This window comes from Typopeltis vanoorti, chromosome 3 (assembly GCF_054136105.1).
Source record: "Typopeltis vanoorti isolate ZY-2024b chromosome 3, IOZ_Tvanoo_1.0, whole genome shotgun sequence".
Classification (NCBI taxonomy): Eukaryota; Metazoa; Arthropoda; class Arachnida; order Uropygi; family Thelyphonidae; genus Typopeltis; species Typopeltis vanoorti.
In genome coordinates this window covers 174196959-174218485 of record NC_143551.1, presented here as the reverse complement: position 1 = coordinate 174218485, position 21527 = coordinate 174196959, and the positions used below count along the sequence as shown (strand labels likewise).

General features: G+C 34.5%; 1 protein-coding gene across 1 annotated transcript in view; it reads right to left on the bottom strand.

The window, feature by feature from the left end:
- LOC150108750 (uncharacterized) overlaps positions 1–16700 on the bottom strand; it is a 48289-nt gene extending 31589 nt beyond the window's left edge. The window contains exons 1-4 of the mRNA XM_090390516.1: positions 16671–16700; positions 15917–16180; positions 8676–8948; positions 3195–3461 (exon numbers count right to left, since the gene is read on the bottom strand). Of these exons, the coding sequence (XP_090246642.1) occupies positions 3195–3461; positions 8676–8948; positions 15917–16180; positions 16671–16686 (820 nt within the window). The 5' untranslated portion in view covers positions 16687–16700. The remainder of the gene's footprint in view (positions 1–3194; positions 3462–8675; positions 8949–15916; positions 16181–16670) is intronic.
- Between the last annotated feature and the right edge of the window lie 4827 nt (positions 16701–21527).

Here is a 21527-nt window from a genome sequence, read left to right as displayed (position 1 = left end):
GGCATACGAGGCTCAACTGGTGGCCCCGAAAAATTAGGGCCAATTCAATTTAAGGGCCCCAAACAATGAGAGGGGGGCGGCGAAATGTGCCCAGAGTACTCTAGCGCTTCAGGAAAAGTGTAAATACTGTCTTGTTTTTAATTGCCCGCAAACAAATCCATTATTTTTTCCCTTGATTCAGGTGACATCATTTTAACATTTGCATACTCTAATTTTAGGTATTTTCAAATATTGCCCATCAGTAAAATGTGTGAATAAATACTTCCAATCCAAAAAGTAAATACATTTTTATACCCCCCCCTCACATTTGTAAATAGATACTTCCCTACCACATCCTTCCAACTAATAAAATCAATAAAATAAAAATAAAAAATAAGATAAAAACGTATTCATTATTTTATGATTCAATAAACTAAATTTTAGCATTATATTCTTTCTTCGTGCACACCAACAGTTTGTGGACAAGTTAAACATATTATAGTCCGATCACACAAGCGAGAGCCGTCGTGGGCAGACTGCCAAGAAGAGTCAATTCATGTTGAAGGGGAGAAAGAAATAAGGAGATGTACAAATTGGTCACCAACACGCGAAATCACGTGCTTTATAGGTAAAAGTTTCCAGTGTTATACAAGCAAAATAGTGACCACTTTAAAAACTACAAAAGAGAAGTTAATTTTCCGACGTGTAATAATAAACACTCATCCCACAATAAGGTTTGAATACCCTATTGTCGGGATGGATTCTCCTTCTGTTGACATGCGCAGAAGTGTCTCGTATCTGTGGACGTGCTATATCTTATATTTCTTTTTAGACGAGGTGAGTAAGCATATTAAAATGTAGAGGGCGTGTGCGGCGCTCCTGACTGCTTATTTACATATCAATTCTGCACTGTATCATTGTAGTTTCATATACTGAAGTAAATATTCGATTCTTCTGCTTTCGTCAAATATTGAAATAAAATTGAATAAAAGATTTTTACTGTATTCGATTCTTCCTTTATTTCGAATACTATGAAACGGTGTTTTATTGCATTCGACGAATCGAACAGAAGAAAATATAATTTTATTGTATTCGTTTCGTCCTATATTTACATTGGTGTATTTGTAGACAATAAATCACTAAACAGCTATCTGTCTGTCTGGATCATTCCAAGTAGGTAACTGATATATGCGAACAGTCTTCGGAAGCGCGTGTCACATAGTTCATGTCACAAATATATTACTGATCACTGCATCATACTTAATGAGACGATCAGCGATTGTGCTATCTACCGGTGTCTTAAGAATTTCTTTCTAAAATTCATTCGTACTCAAAGATCGCCGAACCATTTTGACCATCACAACCGAACTTTAATTAATTGTTAATACTAACATTTGAATGATCATGACTAATTATTTGCTACACTTGACACTGATTTCATGTGCGTGGGAACTGCTGAAGGTTGCATTACAGATGTTCCTCTTCGTTAAACGAAATTTAGAACTCATCTATTTTTTTTTTAAATCATTATTTAATAAACTGGAAAGAATTTCTCTTTGTTTCTGATTTCTGAAGCACTTATATGTGCAGTAGTCCCATTTATAACAAAAGTTAAAAAGAATATGACACTTGCATTATACACTCAGTGGCCAGAATATTAGAAACACCTCTACCCTTGTTATGAGAATGGCAGGGTTTTCCTCCCGGCACTCTGATTTTTTTTTATCCCCAGATATACTGGCCAGAAGAACAACATTTGCAAACACAATACACTGGCCTCATCCCAATGAATCTCTATATACCAATGCAAAGAGGAAACCACGAGTAATATGCTGCTAACGATATCTAGTATGCAAGCACTACCACCATAGTTAAGTGGTGCTTGTCTCCGAAAAACATTATCTGCATTCAATTACATGTAACAAAGAGTAAAAGTCGTGACCTGAGCAACTTTTATGGAAAGATGATAATAAGAGCCGGAAGGGATAATAAAAGTACTACTCTGACAGATACTTTTATTAGCCTGCCTTGATAAGAGGACTACGTGAAGCAGTGTTCAAGGAAGCCCAATATCAGGCATGAAATCGGAAACACATGGCTGATGTGAGAGATAGACGGAGGATTGGTTAGCAGTCTAGTAGCCTAAAGTCTAATAGATTGCAAAGGAGAATATCCGAATGCATTATACCTTGGATATTTCCCTAATGGGAATTTAACATCATCGAGGATAATCTGTCTGTTGAAAAGACGGGATACCCTCTTAATTCAAAAGGCACATGCAGCTATTTCTATGTAGAGGAACATCAGAATTGGACATCAGAGGATCGAAGAAAGGTTGTATGGCGTTATGAATCCTCCATGTGGACGAAGCAAAAAGATTCATCTTGTGTCATGAGAACGGATAGAGAGCTTATGTCAACCAACATAGATCCATCATGCATGTTTAAAACAATACACGACACAGTAATATGGACTGAGACATATTTTACTGTCAATCCTTATGCTGCTTGATGCAGAACAGTACAGTAAAGTCGCAATTGTGCAGCGAACCTGAACATCGCTGCCGATCATATCATCAATTCATGCTGACTATTTATTCTGCATGTGATGGACTCTTACAACGCTTGGTAATGCTCTGTCACAGAATGCGTGACTCCAAGAATGATCACAAGACTGGGGTAGTGACTTTGCCATAAGAGATTGGTTCACTCAGTTTCTGGAATTTAATCTTGTTGAGTATCTTTGGGATGCGATTGAATGAAATGTTCATGGAAGCAGTTCTCGCAGTTATTATGGTGTAAGTGTAGAATTCATCATATCCACCTGCTGTGAAATACTTGCTGGATGTTTTCACAACCTCATAGAGTTGATGAACTGGCATATAGAGACGATTCGGATATTCTTCCGTATCGCAAATAATGTGGTTACTCAACGTATGGGATAAATTATTTCTAATATGCTTATTTGGTAGGAAGAGCAGAATGACTGCGTACAAATGTAGCAGAACCAGCGTACTTTGATATTTAACGATTTTCAGTATAAGTGGGTCCGATATCACGCCGCTATTTTTCTCTCTTTTCATGAGAAAAAAATATTAGAAACATAAGTTTTATCTCCAGGTTTAATATGAATAAAATATCTGCATTGAAACAATCATCTTTCCGTTATTCATTATTTCAGAAAAAATAAAAAAATAAAAATCGCGTATCACTTACCGTTGTAACATGAGGATATTTCGTATGTTGTCACACCTGGAATTTCGAGATAAGGATCTTGAATATGGGTAAGAGAAGCAGTAGCATGGTGACTCAACCTACACACATTATTCGCAGGATCTCCATAGTCGAATGACTGACATCGATAATTAACAGTCAGACACTTTTGTCGACAATCCTCCAGTGAAGTTACATCCTGATAAACAGCATCAACGGTTTTTAAAATACGTCCTGATAATTTCCGGAATTCGCAAAGTCTTACTCCTTCTGCTTCAAGAAAAGAAAAATCTATGACAAAATTTGACGTATTAATGATATGGTAAACTATCGTTGTTACAACCCACCTTTGTTCGGTCTCACGTTTGTTTAATGTATTGAAAATGTACTTACATTCAGAGTATCAGTACCTATTTGACTGTTGTTGTGTCATGATATGCAGTTTATTGTAGACTTTAACCATGCATATTTCTGAATTGTACTTTGATAAGAAGAGAATTATCTACGTAGTATGTACATGATATTTGCGAATTTATGTGTAAAGAGAATAAGGCAAAATAAAGAAAATTCTTGAATAACCATGACATATCTAGAAAACGCTTAACGATTGTTTGAAGCCAAAAAGGCTTCAAAATATGAAAATTAAAATGGTAAACTCCAGAGAATACACGTAGTTAACAGACAAAATAGATTATGTACATCTATCAAAAGCAGAGAGACAGAGAAAAATAGCGAGAGAGAGAGAGAGAGAGAGAGGACTAACCTTCCTATCAGAGCATTAATTAGGTTTGTATGAAGTCAAGTATTAGCCATTACAGGCTATTGAGCCTAACATCCTAAAAAGAAGATGGAGGATGTTAGTTTCAAAATACAAGCTTTTTTTCTTCTACATGACTATAAAATCACAATGAATATCGTCTTTATTTTCATAATTTTCGATGCAACTGAGGACCAGTTGGCTCTTTTAGACAATGCTTTTGCATTAATTTAAGAATAAAAAAAATGCCTCCTTCAAAAAATACACCTTTCGTGAGTTAACTTTATAATTCTAGATTTCTGCCTGGCATAATATAAACTATGAATTCTCGAAGCAGCTGTCAAAATGCATCAAAAGCATGAATGAGTGAATAAACAGGCTCTGTGCAAGGCCTATGTCTTTCACTACTACTATCAATTAATAATAATAATCTCTGGTGCTTAAAGTCTCTCAAGGCCCACGACTTTCCAAGTGTATCCTCGGCTTTCGTAACCATACTTATAAGATAAAAGCGTTAATCTTATACCTGAATATGTATTTTTGTTTGTAAACTGCGTGTATACTCCTAGTCAGTTTGCCTGGTTGCGGGATGGAAAATCTGAGTTTTCGGAAGGAAAAACCCTTGTCATCCCGGACGCGACCAACTAACTCATCTTCACTTGAAAAATCCTGAACTTGTGTTTTTAAAAGTGGCGCAATGCCCAGGCAACGACTGTAGTCTGTTGAATTCTCAGTCACTTTCAAAATAATTGAAAGTTAAACTTGTAATTGACATTTAAACAAGTTTTTTTTTTTTATATCGCTGCAAGCAACTCGAACGATAACACAATAATAATAATAATAATAATAAATATATATATATATATATATATTACATAATATAATATATATTATTATAATTATTAATTATCTTATAATTATTATTAATAATAATCTCTGGTGCTTAACCACCTTACCGGCCGTTATGGATCAAATATGCATCCGCATACGCTTCGTATCCATCATATATTTCATTGTTATAACAATGGTATTACAATTTTAATAAGCACTTCGCATCCATGATAACGTGAACGTCTATAGACGTCTTGGCCGGTAGCGTGGCAAATTTTTAGTAGTTTTAATGCATCAACTTCCATTTCCACATCAGTTCCTGTCACAGCAAATATCTTCACTTGGATGACAGACCCTTATATAATATATATTATAATAATATATAATATAATAATAAACCCTTGCATGGCCAATTTCTTCGAGATACTGAGGACAAAATTGACGTGAACAAGACATGGCAATGGCTACAACATCGATACGTTAAAAACGAAACAGAAGGATTTATTCTAGCAGCTCAAGAACAGGCATTACAAACTAATGCAATCAAAGCAAAAATTTTTAACATCAATAAATGCAGATTATTATTATTATTATTCGTGACACCTCCAAGGAGTCCGAAGACTCATCGCGGGAGGACACCTACAACTGTTTCAACTACTACGAATCATCTCCATCAACGTCATCTACCGCCCACCTCCACCACTACCACAACTAGTATTTTTTGTCTGTAACTTGCGTGTGTTCTGAAGGGTCAATTTGTCTGTATGCGGGATGAAAAACCCGAGTTTCCTGGATAAAACCCTGCTACCTCCGTATGATCAGAAAGATGAGACTGTAGAACATCTAATCAGTGCCTGCAGCAAAATATCTCAAACTGACTATAAATACCGCCATGATCAAGTGGCCAAAATAGTTCATTGGCAGGTATGCAAACAATACGGCTTTCCTACTTCTGATAACTGGTGGCAACATAAAATAGAGACTGTACTGGAAAACAAAACAGCAAAAATTATCTGAGACTTTAGAATACAGACTGATCGGCATTTGGAATACAATAGACTTGACACTACAATTATCGAACATCGACAGGTTTGGATTATCGATATTGTAGAACCCAGTGATAACAACATCAACAACGAAGAACTGGAAAAAATTACTAAATATCGAGATCCGGCAATCGAAGTTGGCCGACTGTAACTTAAACAGACCAAAATCATCCCAATAGTTATCGGTGCACTTGGTGCAACCTCAAAGAAGCTGTCCAACTATTTACAGCAATTAAAAATCAATGAAGTGACCCCATATGACCTACAAAAAACAGCATTATTTGGAACAGTCCATATTTTACGACGCTGCCTGACGGACTATTCTTAGATTCTTGGGTAGAATCTGAATTGTTATGAATCACCAGTCATATTTTTATTTATATGATATCTTGTTTTGACTGTGTATCAATTATGTGAATAAAATAATAATAATAACAGCAAATAAATGTGATGTAACGTTGGGCAAATGGATGAGAATAATAGAATCTTTTTAAGTAGTACATTTCGGTAATCGACTAACATTTATCAATCTCTCTCTCTCTCCTTTCTCCCAACATTCCTTTTTAATCATCTCTCATACCGTATTTATCACTACTTAAATGATTTGTTCCTTAGAGCACTGCCATCTCTTTTACTTTTATTTTCTTTTCCCCGATTACATTCGTCACATTTTTAATTTGCGCTCCTCGTAAATAAACTCGTAGTGGTGGCTCCACTACGAGTTTAATGAGTAAATTTAATGAGTAAATTACTTATTTTCTGTACTTTGCTGTCTCTTTAAAGGTTTTCTTATCTCGTCTGAGTTTAACTCCTGGGTCGACTATCTAATGATTAAAATTTGTCAAATATCTGAATATGTCAAATCATTTTAGATATCTGTTTCAACAGTATCATTAGGATCCATTTTTTTTAATGTTTTGGTTCAGAGGGACAAAGATTCTCGTCTCAGGCATCTCTGTTAGCCTTTGCTTTTGTCGAAGCCACGTTTGTTTGTTATGGTTTGTTCGCAGGCTTTTCAGTGTTATTTTTACACGGTTCCTTAAATTAGCAATAAATAAAAAAGCAATAAATAAAAAATCCAACTATCTTCCAGGAGCGTTAAACAAACCCTTCTTACTCAGTATATAAAATTATCCAATACTCAATATTAATAATGTCGTTCTTATAATTATTTTCGATGTTCATCTGGTGCAGAAACAGCAAGAAAATAATCTTCTCTCCTTTCCTTTGAAAACAAAAACAAAACAATAAATCAAACCAAACAAAAATTTGGTTCGGAAAGAACATGTTTGTGATGGCGTGCATCATGACATGGATATTTTTGATTGTCCTTAGGTGGAACATGATTTTCATCACCTGTGTACGACTACCACCCTGATTATTAGAGCCCTGAATAGAGACTACAGCAAGATTTCCGACCTATCTAAAAAAATATAAAATTAATAAAAAAATATAAAAAATCCTTAGCCCACTCACGTTACATGCACTATGGGTTTACCAAAAAACTTTTGTGGGTGTGAGGAACATAAAAATGTCCCATAAAGAAAAAGAAAATATTGCGTATTTGAAAAGAAATGCATTTACTGCCATTTTTGAATGGCAGTAAATGAAAAATTTTCAAAAAAAAAAAAAAGAGGTAGAAATGCATTCGACTTAATGCAGTACATTTTGAATTCTCCTGTGAACAGTTTGGAAATGAGATAATCAGAAACATCTGCAGTTCGAATAGTCGGCTAAACAGCCACTCCTCCTCCTCTAAAAAAAAAAAAAAAAATTTCGACTATATAAAATAGTTTTTTTTTTTCTCCAAAAAGATGATTGTATCAGATTAAAAGGCAAAGTTAATTGTATGAGATAGTTTATAAATTTTCGATAATAAGGCTGAATTATTATTATTATTGGGGTGGTGAGGCGGAATTAAAAATATTGTATCGGCTAACAAGAGAAATATCATTTTTATTTTAGAATGCATCAAAAGGATCAAAACGAAACAAGAAATTCTGATATCTACTGGGCTATTGCTTGTGGCTGTTTAAGTGTGTCTCCTGGGAAGTGTTCTTTATTTTCTTTTGTTTCTATAGTGGTGAGCAACAGTTGTTATGGCTAAAAAGGATTATTAGTTAGTATATCTAATATAGCTGATTTCAGAAATCGAACATTCTGCCTCTAAATTAACTTACATTTTGAAAACGTGTATAATGTATTTTACTGTGGCTAGTGTTTGTAAAGAAAGAAAGAAAGAAAGAAAGAATGATTTGACAGATTGCCTCAACTTCCAACTTAATGCTCTTCTGGGGGAACTCTCTCTTGTTTTTTGTACTTATCAAATTGTTTTCTTTATTTACATTATTAACTTTCATTTTTATATCCTATTAAATATATATAAAATGGTTTAAACTAATAATTTTTAATTGTAATAATTAAAAGAAATTTTATTAGTTGGGTCTGCGTCATGTGCCTTTGCTACAATGTCACCTATTGTAACGAGTGGCGCTTATCAGCAACATCACGTCTTTCTGTTTAATAACGTATCGTACACTCGTAACTTAATGTATTTTACATTCAAATTGACACGCAATGACCTCTATGGAGCTGCTAATGATTATGAAACATGCAAAGGGAATAGATTTTATTTTTTTTTTTAGAAAGTCAAATACTTTTACTGGGAAGTTCTTGCTACTGTTCATAGTTTAATGCTTTTATGTTATCAAGTCTGAGGGAATCGTATCAATGAGGGGAAGACTGCTGATTATTCAGGCTGTAATTTTTAAGTCATAATCTGTTATCACTATAAACTTTGAACAATAGTAATAAAGATTTACCACTTCTCTTAACATATTTCGTACTCACCGTCAACGCAGTTGTTTTCCAAATAATCAACAGTTTTGCTAGATTGGACGAAGTATCTGTTTGTTGACGCTGTTGTTCGGTCGTTGTCGCAGATGGAGCATTCTCCCGTTTCGGTGTCATAAGTGGCTGATCGACAAGCAAATTGTTTTTCATTCAAACACATTTCCATACACGCTTCGCGGGATGTCACACGTGCAGTTTTCTTCTTACCTCCAACCATCGTGAAACCCTTGACCCTCTCGAATGTCCAATCGCTGTCACATTTCCTTGTACCTGTAAAAGAGACGCATCGTTTATCGGACAGCAGGAAAGTCTGATTAAAAGATACAAGAAGGAATCGAAAATCAGTGGTTTGAAAGTTTTTCCAAATTAAGAAATTTACTTAGTAAGTCTCTAAATCAAAGTTGAGAGAATGAAAAAATATTTTTTTTCTTATTTCGATCTCGATTCAGTATACCATATATTCAAGAGAATATTCATTTATTCAGCATTTGGCTTATTCGTTTTTTTTTAATGGTGAAAATATGATCAAAGTTTTAAAATACCTTAAAATGTGCAAAATACTTGGTGCTTGCAAACTAGCGATTTTGGAAATGAAAGAACTATTCGCAATTCCCCTTGAAGATCATAAGAAATATTTACGCCGCCATTTGTGGCAGACACATTCTTCACGCGGTGATGTAGGAGGGAAAATATCCCTACTTACAAGCATTACAAATCTGTAAGCTAACTTTTGAGTTGGTTTCAGTAAAGCACTCCCCTAATGTCAAGAAATGTTACAGTAAGTAAGTAATACCCATAATTTGGGACATTCATTTTTAAACGCTAACCGAACGACCAAGGTCACCTCTATCCTTAGAGAATATTCGTTGGATTTAATTCTTGCATATTTTGCAGTTTTCATATTTTTACTACATGCCTAAATGTAATGGCTCATGTTTCTAACAAGTATATTGTGCTCTGAAGATGCTTTGAATCTAGCGAAATATTAACTGACTTAATGAACAATTATTTTGTCTTATTGTATGGTGCTAGTCATAGAAGTAAACGGGATTTAATGTGCAAATAACTGTAATTACCATCAACCGCAGTATGTTGTATAAAATTATCATTTGTCCCAATTCGACTTCTAAACCTACCGAATTTGTGATCCTCTTTCATTCCGTCTACCTCTGGAACACCCTCCTCACGTAGCGTTCATTTAGGACTACAGACAACAGCAATTAAAAAAAAAAAACTACTAATAGTTTCTTTTCCCTTTTTAGACATTTACTCTCACATAGCGCGGATGAATTATAGGTTTACAATCCTTTTAATGTGTCAGCTGGGTATAATATTTCAGAGAAATATTACACCCAGCTGACACATTAAAAGGATTGTAAACCTATTTCCTTCCCATAATATTCAGAGAAATATTATGGGAAGGAAATTCCAGTTTGTACATGGTATTAGTGAGCAACAAAATGATAATATACTGTTTTTATATTAAAAAAAAAGTAATTGATGCGATTCTAAGCATATTGTACACCGACACAAATGGTTCTATTCAGCAGTAGCGTGCAATATGTTGGCACATAGTGTTCTATAAGACAAATAGCAATCATGACAACTACAGGGAAAAAAACAATTTAAGTTCCAAAAACAAAATGAAATGTTTGTGTGTAGAATGGAAGATAGAAGTAATGGTTGTTTATTATCTTAGAAATGCAAGAAGGATGGCAGAATTACATTCCTTTCCATGAGTTACACAAATCAGGTGTTGCAGATCATGCTCTACCTTTGTCTAAACTCTTTGGAAAAAGACTTAAGTATAACATTAAGCCGTTTTTTCCCCCTTTTTAATAGAAGGAATTTATAAAGAAAGTTGCGAAGCTATGGAAATCATTAGTCCAATTTAATAAGAATAACCTGAAAGTTTCCTTGTTTTTTGAAAGCGATCTTATTAGGTACACATGACCTCACCGTTGCAGTTATTTTTCTCCGCGATGCAAATTGCTCTTTCACTTTAATGTTTAATGGTATACAAACGGAGCCTCTCATGTTTATAACTGCTCATATTTGTAACACGCGTTTTTTTTTTCCAGTTTTGTGTCGTGTTTTTTAAATTGTTGTCCATTCAATTGCACTAACCGTGAGACATGACCGAAAATATATGATTAGAATTAAAATCTAAGTAAGTTTTGTCCATTTTTATTGTAATGTACAGAAGCAGAGTAAAGTAATGTAAAGAAAATTAAAAAAGTATTTAAAAAAATCGAAATAAGATATTTAAAGATAAGCCTGAAATGTAATTTATCGAAAAAAACACACACATAAAGTTTAGTTTATTTTTCTAAGGTTTGCAATATTAAGAAATTTATTTAGTAATTCAGTTAATAATTTTGTAGTTTGGATTTTCAAATTTTATAATATCATCAGTTATCAAAATCGTAACTCACTTTATGTTTGCTTAGATGATGAATATTCGAGAAAAAAAAAAAAGACAACACTGTGGGGCCATAAGAAGTTACAGATCCCACATTCTGGTTTCTGCTTTAGGAAAAAGCCCATCGCTGAGATGTAAAGTTTTGTAGCGTATTTAAAACTTCAGTAGCGGATAGGATATTTAGAGCTATTAAGTTACGCAATTTTTACTGCGAGGATGTTTCTAGTTTACCGATTTACAGATTTTTTATTTTTGTTATGAAAAAAAAAGGGGGCAAAAAAATTATCTTAGATATAGACGTAGCGAAGAACACTTCAAAGAAAACATCATAAAAAGAATCTCTGTATTTTGATCAAAATATATTTTATAATTCCAAATAAAGATCTCAAGGTAAGGGGTGCAAACTATCAAAAGGAATCAAAATATGAAATCCAAATATATTCAAGCCTTTTCAGAATCAAATAGGGGAACATACAACAAAATTTGATGTTAGGTTGGATGGTTCTTATGATATGTCAAAACTACATGAAAGCGAAGGGTAACAACCCAGGGGAGAAACGTCCATTTGACAAGGAAAGACTGAGTTCGGAATCACTCTGTGATCTTTCCTAATCATGTAAAGTAGCTTTGCAAAATGGAATAAGTCTAATATTTCTTCAGATATAAATCAAGTGTTGCAGAAAACCCGAATGGGGAGTACTAATCCCAGATTCAAATTCCTACCGTGTTCTCAGGGAGCGAGAGAGAGAGATGTATTTCATGCAAAATGATAGCAGATTCAACATGACAGCCAAAAACAAGAACTCTCAAAATGACAGCCAAAAACAAGAACTCTCAAAATGACAGCCAAAAACAAGCGGAAGAAGTGTGTGTGTAGGGGGGGGAGAAATGAGAGATGAAAATGATGGTATTAGACATGAATGCAAACTCTCACGGGGGTGGAGGGATCAAAATTTGTGTGCCAAACGTTTTAGCTATTCTGACGAAACATGGCTTATGGCAGGGGTCGCCAACCTATGGCGCATGCGCTAAAAGTGGAACATTGAATCCAACCTATTCATGGAAAAAATATTAACCAAAAACTGATTTGTAGAAAAAAAAGCCAAAACTTAGTAATTATTTTTAGCGATTTGTTGTTTCGTGCACGTCTTTTGTACATTCACATGTTTTTGTCAGTCTTTTTACCAGTGATACTCGTGTTGTTCTTTGTGAACATTTGCAGTTTTGTACTTTTTATCGAAAATTAAGCCTTGTTTTTACGTTCAGTTACCGATCAGTTACAGAAAGTGAAAACACTTTCTCACATAATAAAAAGGCACGATCTTAATAGACATTATAAAACATAACAGCAGACTGAAATAGAAGGAAAACTGATGCTTGGAATATGTGATTAAGAAAAAGGAAGAAGACGAAATATGTTTGTTAAAAGAAGTTATGAAATCTTGGCGATGAGAGAAGCTTCCTACTCAAATTGTTTTAGCGTTGGCCAAAAAACGAAAGTCTTTCTCTGATGGAGAAGGACTTGTTAAACCTTGTCTCCAAATATGTGCAAGATGTCTTGGTGATAAAAATTCGAATGGAAAGTAGACGAATATATCATGTCTATACTAAATATTTCTATATTAATTTATTTTTACAGGGAGTTTTTAAGGATACAAGAGTTGTATGGCGCATCTGAACTCGTATATAAAAAAATTGCGCATGGAACGAAAAAGGTTGGCCACCTCTAGCTTACGGTATTTTCTTGGCTAAAAGAGTACCTTGTGCAAAATTTGGAGTATAGGTTACACAGCAGGTGCAAATTTCGATAGCGAAAAAAAAAAAAAAAAAAGAGAGAGAGAGAGAAAATAGATTTTAGAAAGCTTCCACGAGATAAAATCACAACACTATGATGACATCCATTGAAATATGAAATAACCCTTATCGTTCGTTCGTACAAACCAGCTCGCTTTCACATTATTTTGAATGTTCTAATTAGTGTGCATGACGTAACATAGATATTATTGGATGAATATTTACTTATGAGTTACATGCTACATCTAGTGTTAGGAGTTATGCGAAGTATTCACATTATTAGATCACAGTAATTCCATAGAAAATTATAATTATGAAATACCTTTTCACGATAAATGCAATGTTTAATATGTCATAACCGACAGTACAATCAATAGGCATTTATTTATTTTATTTTATTTTTATTTTATTTTTTTTTAATGCAAGAAGAAATTTTATTTTCGGGAGGAGAGAGGAGGGCGAATTCACACCTCCTGCAATGTTCTATCTGCCAGTCATTACTTCTAGCGTAATAGACTGGTGACAAATGTTAAGAATACTTTGGGCATTTTTAGTTTTGCTGAAAAATGCGTTTTGGCTGGTCTCATACGGTGGTTGAAGATTTCCCGTATGGAAACTCGCGTTTAAATCAACCAGAACTACTGTAACTAGCAGACATAATACACTAGCCTCGTAACGTGATTCCAAACACCCCCAGTGACATGGTGATTTTTTTTTTCTTAAAGGAGTTCAGAACATCCACAGCTGTAGACGTTTTGTGCCAGAACATTATGTACTAAACTGTGTGATCTCAGTTTCCACGGAGGAGCTATTGTATGCAAGCCAACCTTCATCCATTAATGTGGACGTAAGGGTACAGGAAGTCAAGGTACATAGGATATTACAGAATCTTGATGTGAGTGCAGCTGTGGGTTTTGATTGGATATCAATTCGCGTATTATGGGAACGTGCTGGGAATTGATAGTGTCTTTGATTAGATTGTTTACTCTCAATCTCAGCTCTTGTAGAGTCCTCAGGGAATGGAAGAAAGGAGGGGGATAATTCCATTGCATAAAGGTTCCAAGACAAAGTTATCGACCAATCAGCATTTTAGGAGTGGGTGGTCAAGGTGAAAGACAAACTTCGGCAATAGATGAATAGGAATGGGATGCTGTATGGAGGCAATATGGTTTGTGAAGGGTAGGTCATGCCTCAGTAATTTACTCTATTTTTATAATGAAACAGTTGAGAGTTGGATAAGGGGAATGGCTACACGATACTATTGCTGGTCCTTGCAAAAGCATTTGACAGGATACTGCAGGGGATGCAGTTACATAAACTGAAGAAAATGATTTTGGATATAAAACTAGTGGCGTGGACAAGACGATTGCTAAAGGATTGACATCAGAAAGTAATTTAGGGAGGAGTAGAGTCCAAAAGAAAATGTGCAACTAGTAGTGTGCCACATGGCTCTGTACTCGTGACATTGCTATTTATTTTGCATTAATGATTGGGAAAAGATCTGTGGGGAAAAGATTCCCAACTGTCTACTACATTGACTGAACTGGGTTGCAAGAAATTAATGAAGCTTGGGATTTAGGGGTGCTAGTGGACTCCAGTTAAAGTTCAGAGGTCATATTGTAAAAGTGCTTAAAGTAGCTCATAGAATTACTTGGTTATTGAAGAACACACTGACAAGCAGAGTGAGAATAAAATGTTATTATAACTCTTTATAAGCCCTTGAGAGCACGCCATCTGGATTACTGTGCATAAATCTGGACACCGAAGTTTCTTGTTGATGTAGAAGAGTTGGAAAGGATCTAGAGACAACAGAGATCGAAATGGTTGCGGGTCTGCGGGATGCTCCATTTGGGAAGCAGCGCATAGCTCCATTGGGTTACAGAAGCTGACTGATCAGAGCACTGGGGCAGGGGGTATACGTTGTTTAGTGAAGTTTATAGGATTGATACAGAGGAAATCTCATTTCTCAAATATTAGTTCTCTATGATAAAATCTATAAATTTTAAGATATATTTTAAACGACCAAAAATTAGCTAATTTTTTCATCATCCCGATTAAAAAATAAAAACGACATAATCGCTGCAATGTAATGTACTGTTTTCTTTGCCAACCTGACTGTGATGAAATTTACTAAAACTGTTGCTGCATAGCACGCTATACAGTTGAATTATGATTCAAGAATTGAAAAAGCTTTCATATTTGATTCCAAAAATAACGAAGTAAAACTATGTATATCAGAAACTCGGCCATTAGGACCGATCCTAAGTCTATAAACCTCCATCGACTCTAAATTATATCAACTAATTGCAATTCAACCATATAAAATTTTATTACAACTAATTAGAACACAAACTGATCTTTGGTGGCCATTTGTACTCATCCACCCTTCATTTATTTTCCTTTCTTATGATTTTGACCGCTTGCTTGAAATGGCCCACGCACCATAAAGATTCTTTTTTATTCAGTAATTTTTTATTCAGAAGTTCATTTATGAACTTCTGTATTTTTCAATTCAGTCTACCAATTCTATTTTTTTATTATTTACTCCGTTTATTCATCTTTCCGTTCCCTATTTTACAACGATTATTTATTTTTCCATCATAGTTATATAATGCGCAATTTTATGTTCATGGTCAACCACCGTTTCCACTCTAAACGGAACAACTATGCTTTCGTTACAGTTCCTGAGGGTAGGTCTTTCCTTCTTTTACCCTTGAAACTTATCAATGGTTCTGCTTTAACGTCTGTGTTTGGTTTCAGTAACATGCGGCGATACAATTTTTCTAGGTTTATTTTTTGATCTCAGAAACTAATAATAGACATTATCACTTAAAGAAAAAAATGAAAACATTTATTATAAATTTCATTTGAGAGTTTCTTTGTCAGTTTTAATTATTTTAAAGTTTTCTTTCAATTAAACCTACTTGTCATGTCAAAATGGCTTGACTTTGTGATACGATATCATTCGTTATTATATAAATATACTGTATATTGTCTGAAAATAAATTATTCAAATGATTACCTAACAAGCATATTTTATGTGCATAAATTGTAAACACTGGGAACTGAGACTGTGTCAAAGCATTTGGCCGCTGGGTAGCGCTGGAACTAAATAATACACAAAGACCCGTCTCGAAGTTCACTGATTGGCAAGAATAATTGTTTCGGCATTGTGATAGACAGTGAGTAAGATGTAACGTTCCGGGTATGAGTTCCATCGTATCTGAAGGCGATGTGTAGACATATCCCGTAATGAGTTCAAAGGTAATGTAGCCATTGCTGCATCCTGTTAAAGAGAAAATTAAAATTAGTACAGTATATATTAATATATAACATTATTTTGGATTCACTAAAACGTTTTATTGTAAACAACATGTAACTACCAATCAAGTATTTAACCAACTTAAAAACTAGTGATCCACCAATTTGCAATAAATGTTAAATTTGTTCGGATTTATATGAGAAAAAGTTTGTTTACAAATTTATGTCGAAGATATTGATAGAAATTAGAACTAAAACAAAAATGTATTGGACAAATCGGAGGAAGACCAATGCGAGTGTATGACTGCAAAACGAGCATGCATATCATTAACTGTCAAGGTCTTTGGTGGTTTGATTACGCGTATGAACTTTAAACCCAGTTTCTCGATATATTCTTGCAGGCCGGATGAAAATCTTTAGCGAGTTGTTGGTTCAACGTCCATACTCTGTAAAGTAATTATTTAGAACTTTAATGTGTATACTTCGTTCATAATCGAAAGCAACTTGTTACTAACTTCGAACTTGCAGCATCTTCAGAAGATGAAGTATTTGAGAGCTAAAGGCTAATACGCATAATTTTCCATATCACATCCATACAGAGGTAAGTGAAAATTTAGTAATCTGAGCTTAATAGATTAACTAAATATTTGGAAACTCCCTGTAGAGCACTGATCATATCAGGTGGCACCCTCGTAAATGTGCCAAGTGCTGTTTGAATAGAATGAAAAATCTCAAAAATTCGTGGCATCTGCTGCGTGACCTGAATGACGTAGCACAAAATTAGGTGTATGCAATCCTTGGGCCTTATTACATAACTCATGCTAGTCAGCGGAAGTAAACCGATCTGAGTAAGCGAAGCATCCAGAGGGGTGGTTACTGTGAAATGTTAATCCTGTCTCCAGTTTTTATTTTGTTTTTTGAAGAGTAAAGCGGCGGAAAATGTTTGGACTGCAGCGGATCGTAATCAAATTTCCCTTATAGTAGGAATTATGCGCTTCAATAATACGACTGTATACATATTATGGTATCGTAATTGTAGTATATTATGGCACTTCTTCAAAATTAGATCCCATCACTGTTAACACTGAACACATTACCCACGTAACCTAATATGGACTACGAGATAGCTGTAAAGCATACCACACCAACAATTGAGATTATTAAAACTTAAACCATATGTTAATGATTTTAACGACTACTTCCAATATATCACCACTTGATTATAGGTGATTAATAAATATTCATGATTAGCTTGTTATAAAATATATTTCGGTAAAACCTTATATATACATAAAACGATTGTAGTCGTCCACACGGAAGTATCAGATTAACTATTTCATCACTTTATTAGATAGTATATCTGAATATGAAGAAATTAAAAAAAATGCTGTTTTGACAATTGCCTGTACCAATCTCGAAGAGTCATTTATATTCTCCTCACGGGTTTAAAAACCAATGGGTGTATAAAAGCTAATATGCAATGTTGGATAGTTCTGGCTCTTTAAATTTTCCCCCACCCCCAAGGAAACCGTTGTGTGCATGTGTGTGTAACTCAGAAAATTACTTATTCGTTCTGTTATAATGCGGAAAATTTATTTTCTCTTGCGTTTACAAATACACGGGAGGGAGGGGCAAACTCTGAGGAAAGAAAGAGAAACGAATACTTCATTTCCCTTTCTTATGTAGGCTTATAACTGCTAAATATATCACCTCAGTTTTCTTCGCGAGGAAGATTATTTTTTTCATTTTATGCAGAGGCATACCTTCCAGTGGTGTACGCCATACTACAAAATTTGGCGAAGAGAACCGAAGATTCAAAAATCGTGATTGCGCAACTGATACTTGCAACGTAGGAGCAGCTAAATTCTGATGGCAGAACTAACTTACAGTGAAGATTCGTAATATTGAAAAGGGGAGGGAAACGAACTTTTAGAGCGAGCTTCCAGCCAGTGAAAAGAAGATGAATCGAATGAGTGGACTTATGTCCGCAAAAGGGATTTTTGCCGTTCTGTGTTTACAAAAAGGTTTCCAATATTTTATTTTGAATTGTTGCAATGAGAAAATGTTCCAATGCGATGGTCTGAAATTCAGCCAAATACCTTGTAAGTGCAAACGACTAACCAAAGGAATTTTTCTAGTTCATTTTCGAACAAGGATAAGTTAGTCTCTGGAATTTTTTTCCTCTTGCAAATCAGATACAAACCGTTTGAAAAGACACAAAATTTGTCAAACACTCAATAAAAATAGCAATGGATATTATGTTCTGGACTCGCTGTCAATCATTCTACTCTAAACTCAAAAAAATTTCCCCTGATACTTGTTTTTCTTCGGTAATATTTATATTTTCACCTCTCCACCCCCCCATGTTAACATTACGTAGTTGGATTAACTTAAATGAATCGCGGCGTTGTCACTCTCGATACAAAACTTCTTAATGCTAATCATTGACACGCTATTACTGCATCACAATTAATGATGGTGCTTGTTTTTTTCTCTTTAATGATAACACCACGCGTTTAACTTTTCAACGATAGCGGTGCAATTGCGCGGGTGGTTTAATAACTTCTTATTGCAAATACTAGCATCATTACATGAACATCTGTTAGTTCATGACTAAACTTCTACTCTAATACATGCAAAAGGACGGAATAACCCATAAAATCCGCCGAAAAGTTAAGAATAGCCAACTATGGAGGTCAAAGCACCATTCCCCCAAGAGTCAGCCGAGAAAACAATCATGAACCGTTTGTTTTTGTATCGAGTTCTAAATCCACTTCGAAAGGCGCACCGTTTTCTGTATTTCAATGCTACGTAACATCAGACATTGCAAACTTTGCTTTGCAGCGCTGCCTATTGCCACATGAGCCTGAAGTTCTTATTTAAGAGTTCATCCTAAACGCAAAATTTGTACCATGTATACTTCATCATATGATGGCATTTTCTATTACGTACGTTCAATGTCTTAGTCTGAGACATTTCTGTGGCTTAGTGCAAGAAGTTATTTTCTAACGAAACTGACTTCCAGTGCCAAAATATAACTTAAACAACTTCTTACCAATCAGGTAACTCGAAATCGATAGTGAAATCTGTCTGTGATTTATAGAACTGCACATTTTCTATATTCATGTATTTCGTTCTTATAATTTTCTGAATAAAGAAACCTTTAGTCCAGTGGATCGAATCCCAACTATGAGAGCAGAAAGATTTTCTCTTAATCTCTCGATATTCATCTAGTTGTCAGTTCGAGAGGTTTCCTCTGAGGCCTCTATTTTTACTCGAAAAACAGTCTTATGGTTGAATATGTATGCTAATCTAAATATTCCAGTTCACTTTCCAAACTGGGACGTTGCAGATCAACTGTCTGTATTGATTCATTAGTAAACCTATTTTCTCCTTCCCATCTTAAAAAAAAAAAAAAAAAAAAACTACGGTCTTAAAGTTTTTTAAGACCGTAGGCTTACTAATAGGCTTACTAACGAATCAGTACAACCAACAACATATCTTATACTCAGTTTCGGCTAACCGTTTATTTAAATATTTTTTCTGAAGGTGATGAATTCTTTACACAATACTTCTCATATGAGAGTTACCGGAAACAAGTGGTGAAATTGATGCACATGCTAACAAAACAAATTTTCCCTGCCAGTAGCACTCATAAACATAGAGAACAATTATCCGGCAACGTGAGACAGCCCGCAAAAGCAATTCACACGATCATTAATTGGCGAAGAACTGATTAGCCAGTAAACATGATAACGATATCATATGACAGCAGTGATATCATTCTCAATTCATTCACGATTATTCTGTTCGTATTCACTGCAAGAGCCGACATCAAAGAGGCTGGTTCAGTTAGATAGCTCCGGGAAGTGTATTCAACTTGCTAGCTTAGTCTCCGATGTTCGTTGCTATGCAGTTCTGTACTGTTTCGAACCACCCTTTAAATATAATGAACAATCACAATATACCTTCAGTGAAAGGTTAATGCTTGCTTACATTTATTGTGTTTCCGTTTCATTTTGATGACGAAAAACATTTGTATTTACTTCTGCTAGCTTAGCGAAACAAAATCGAGGACCATTCTGCAATAGGCGTGGCTCCTCTAAATATAGATACAGGGTTGAAAAAATATTTTTTATAACTATTTCAGTATTTTTTTATTTATATTTAGAAAGTATAATACATTACAGTATACTTATAAAAAGCATATGCATCTAAATATTCATTATAGTCTTACAATTAATTACACCAAATCATACTTGAATTGGACGTGATAAAAAAAGTACCATTTAAACCCGTTTTACTTCCAAATAGTTCTTTTACTAATTAACTTTCAGCTCAGATTGAAGCGCTGCCTTAGATTGGTTTCTACAGTTTTAAATTTTTTAAATTAAATCGAGTTTAAATTTTTATTTATTAATATATTTTGTTTATGTACAAAGGCAGCTATACACTTTATATTATTTTATTTGCAAACTAAGTTTGTTTTCTTTCGTGGAATGCAGTGTGAAACATTCACATAAAAAAAAAATTGTATTATAATTTGCGATATACTTTTTGTCAATATACTTACCAGATTTTGGTGTCACTCAGAATGTGGACCTTCTGATAGGCCATAATTTACTAATAGAAAATGCACTAGTAAATAATTTTTTCTTATCTAAGTTGCATAAGAAACTAGCTTGTTCAGTTATTATTGATTAAAAAAATAATAATAATCCATGGTAATTAAGGAAATAATTTTAAGATAAAGCAAATTATTAACAATATCATCATCATCACCAACCATGGGCTCACTACCCGTTGATGTCCGATGCCTGCTTCACTATCTTCTTCCACCTTTCTTTGTCCAGTGCACAGTGTCGCAGTTTCTGTACACCCATTCCATACCAGTGTTATATCGTCTATCCATTCTCTGTATGGTCTACCTCTTCTGTTTAAACCATCCAAAATTCCAAACATAAATGACTTTATCTTCCGGTCCTCACTCATTCTACAGATGTGTCCAAATAATTGCAGCTTCCGTTTTATAATCTTCTGCATTAGATTCTGTTTTGGTTGTATCTTCTGATAGAGCTCTTCATTGGTGATTTTCTGTACCCATCCTATTCTTAGAATCTTCCTGTAACAAGTTCTTTCAAATGCCAAAATTCTTTTTCTTGATTCTTTATTTATTACCGACGTTTCAGATCCGTACAGTACACCGCTGAAGATGTATGTTTCCAGTACTCTTAGTTTTGTTTGCAGATTGATCACTTTACTTTTCCAGATGTTATCCATGGCCTTCAGACTTGTTCTTCCCTTTGCAATTCTGATCTTTATTTCTTTTTTACAGTCCAAGTCATATGTCAGTTTACTTCCCAAATATGTGA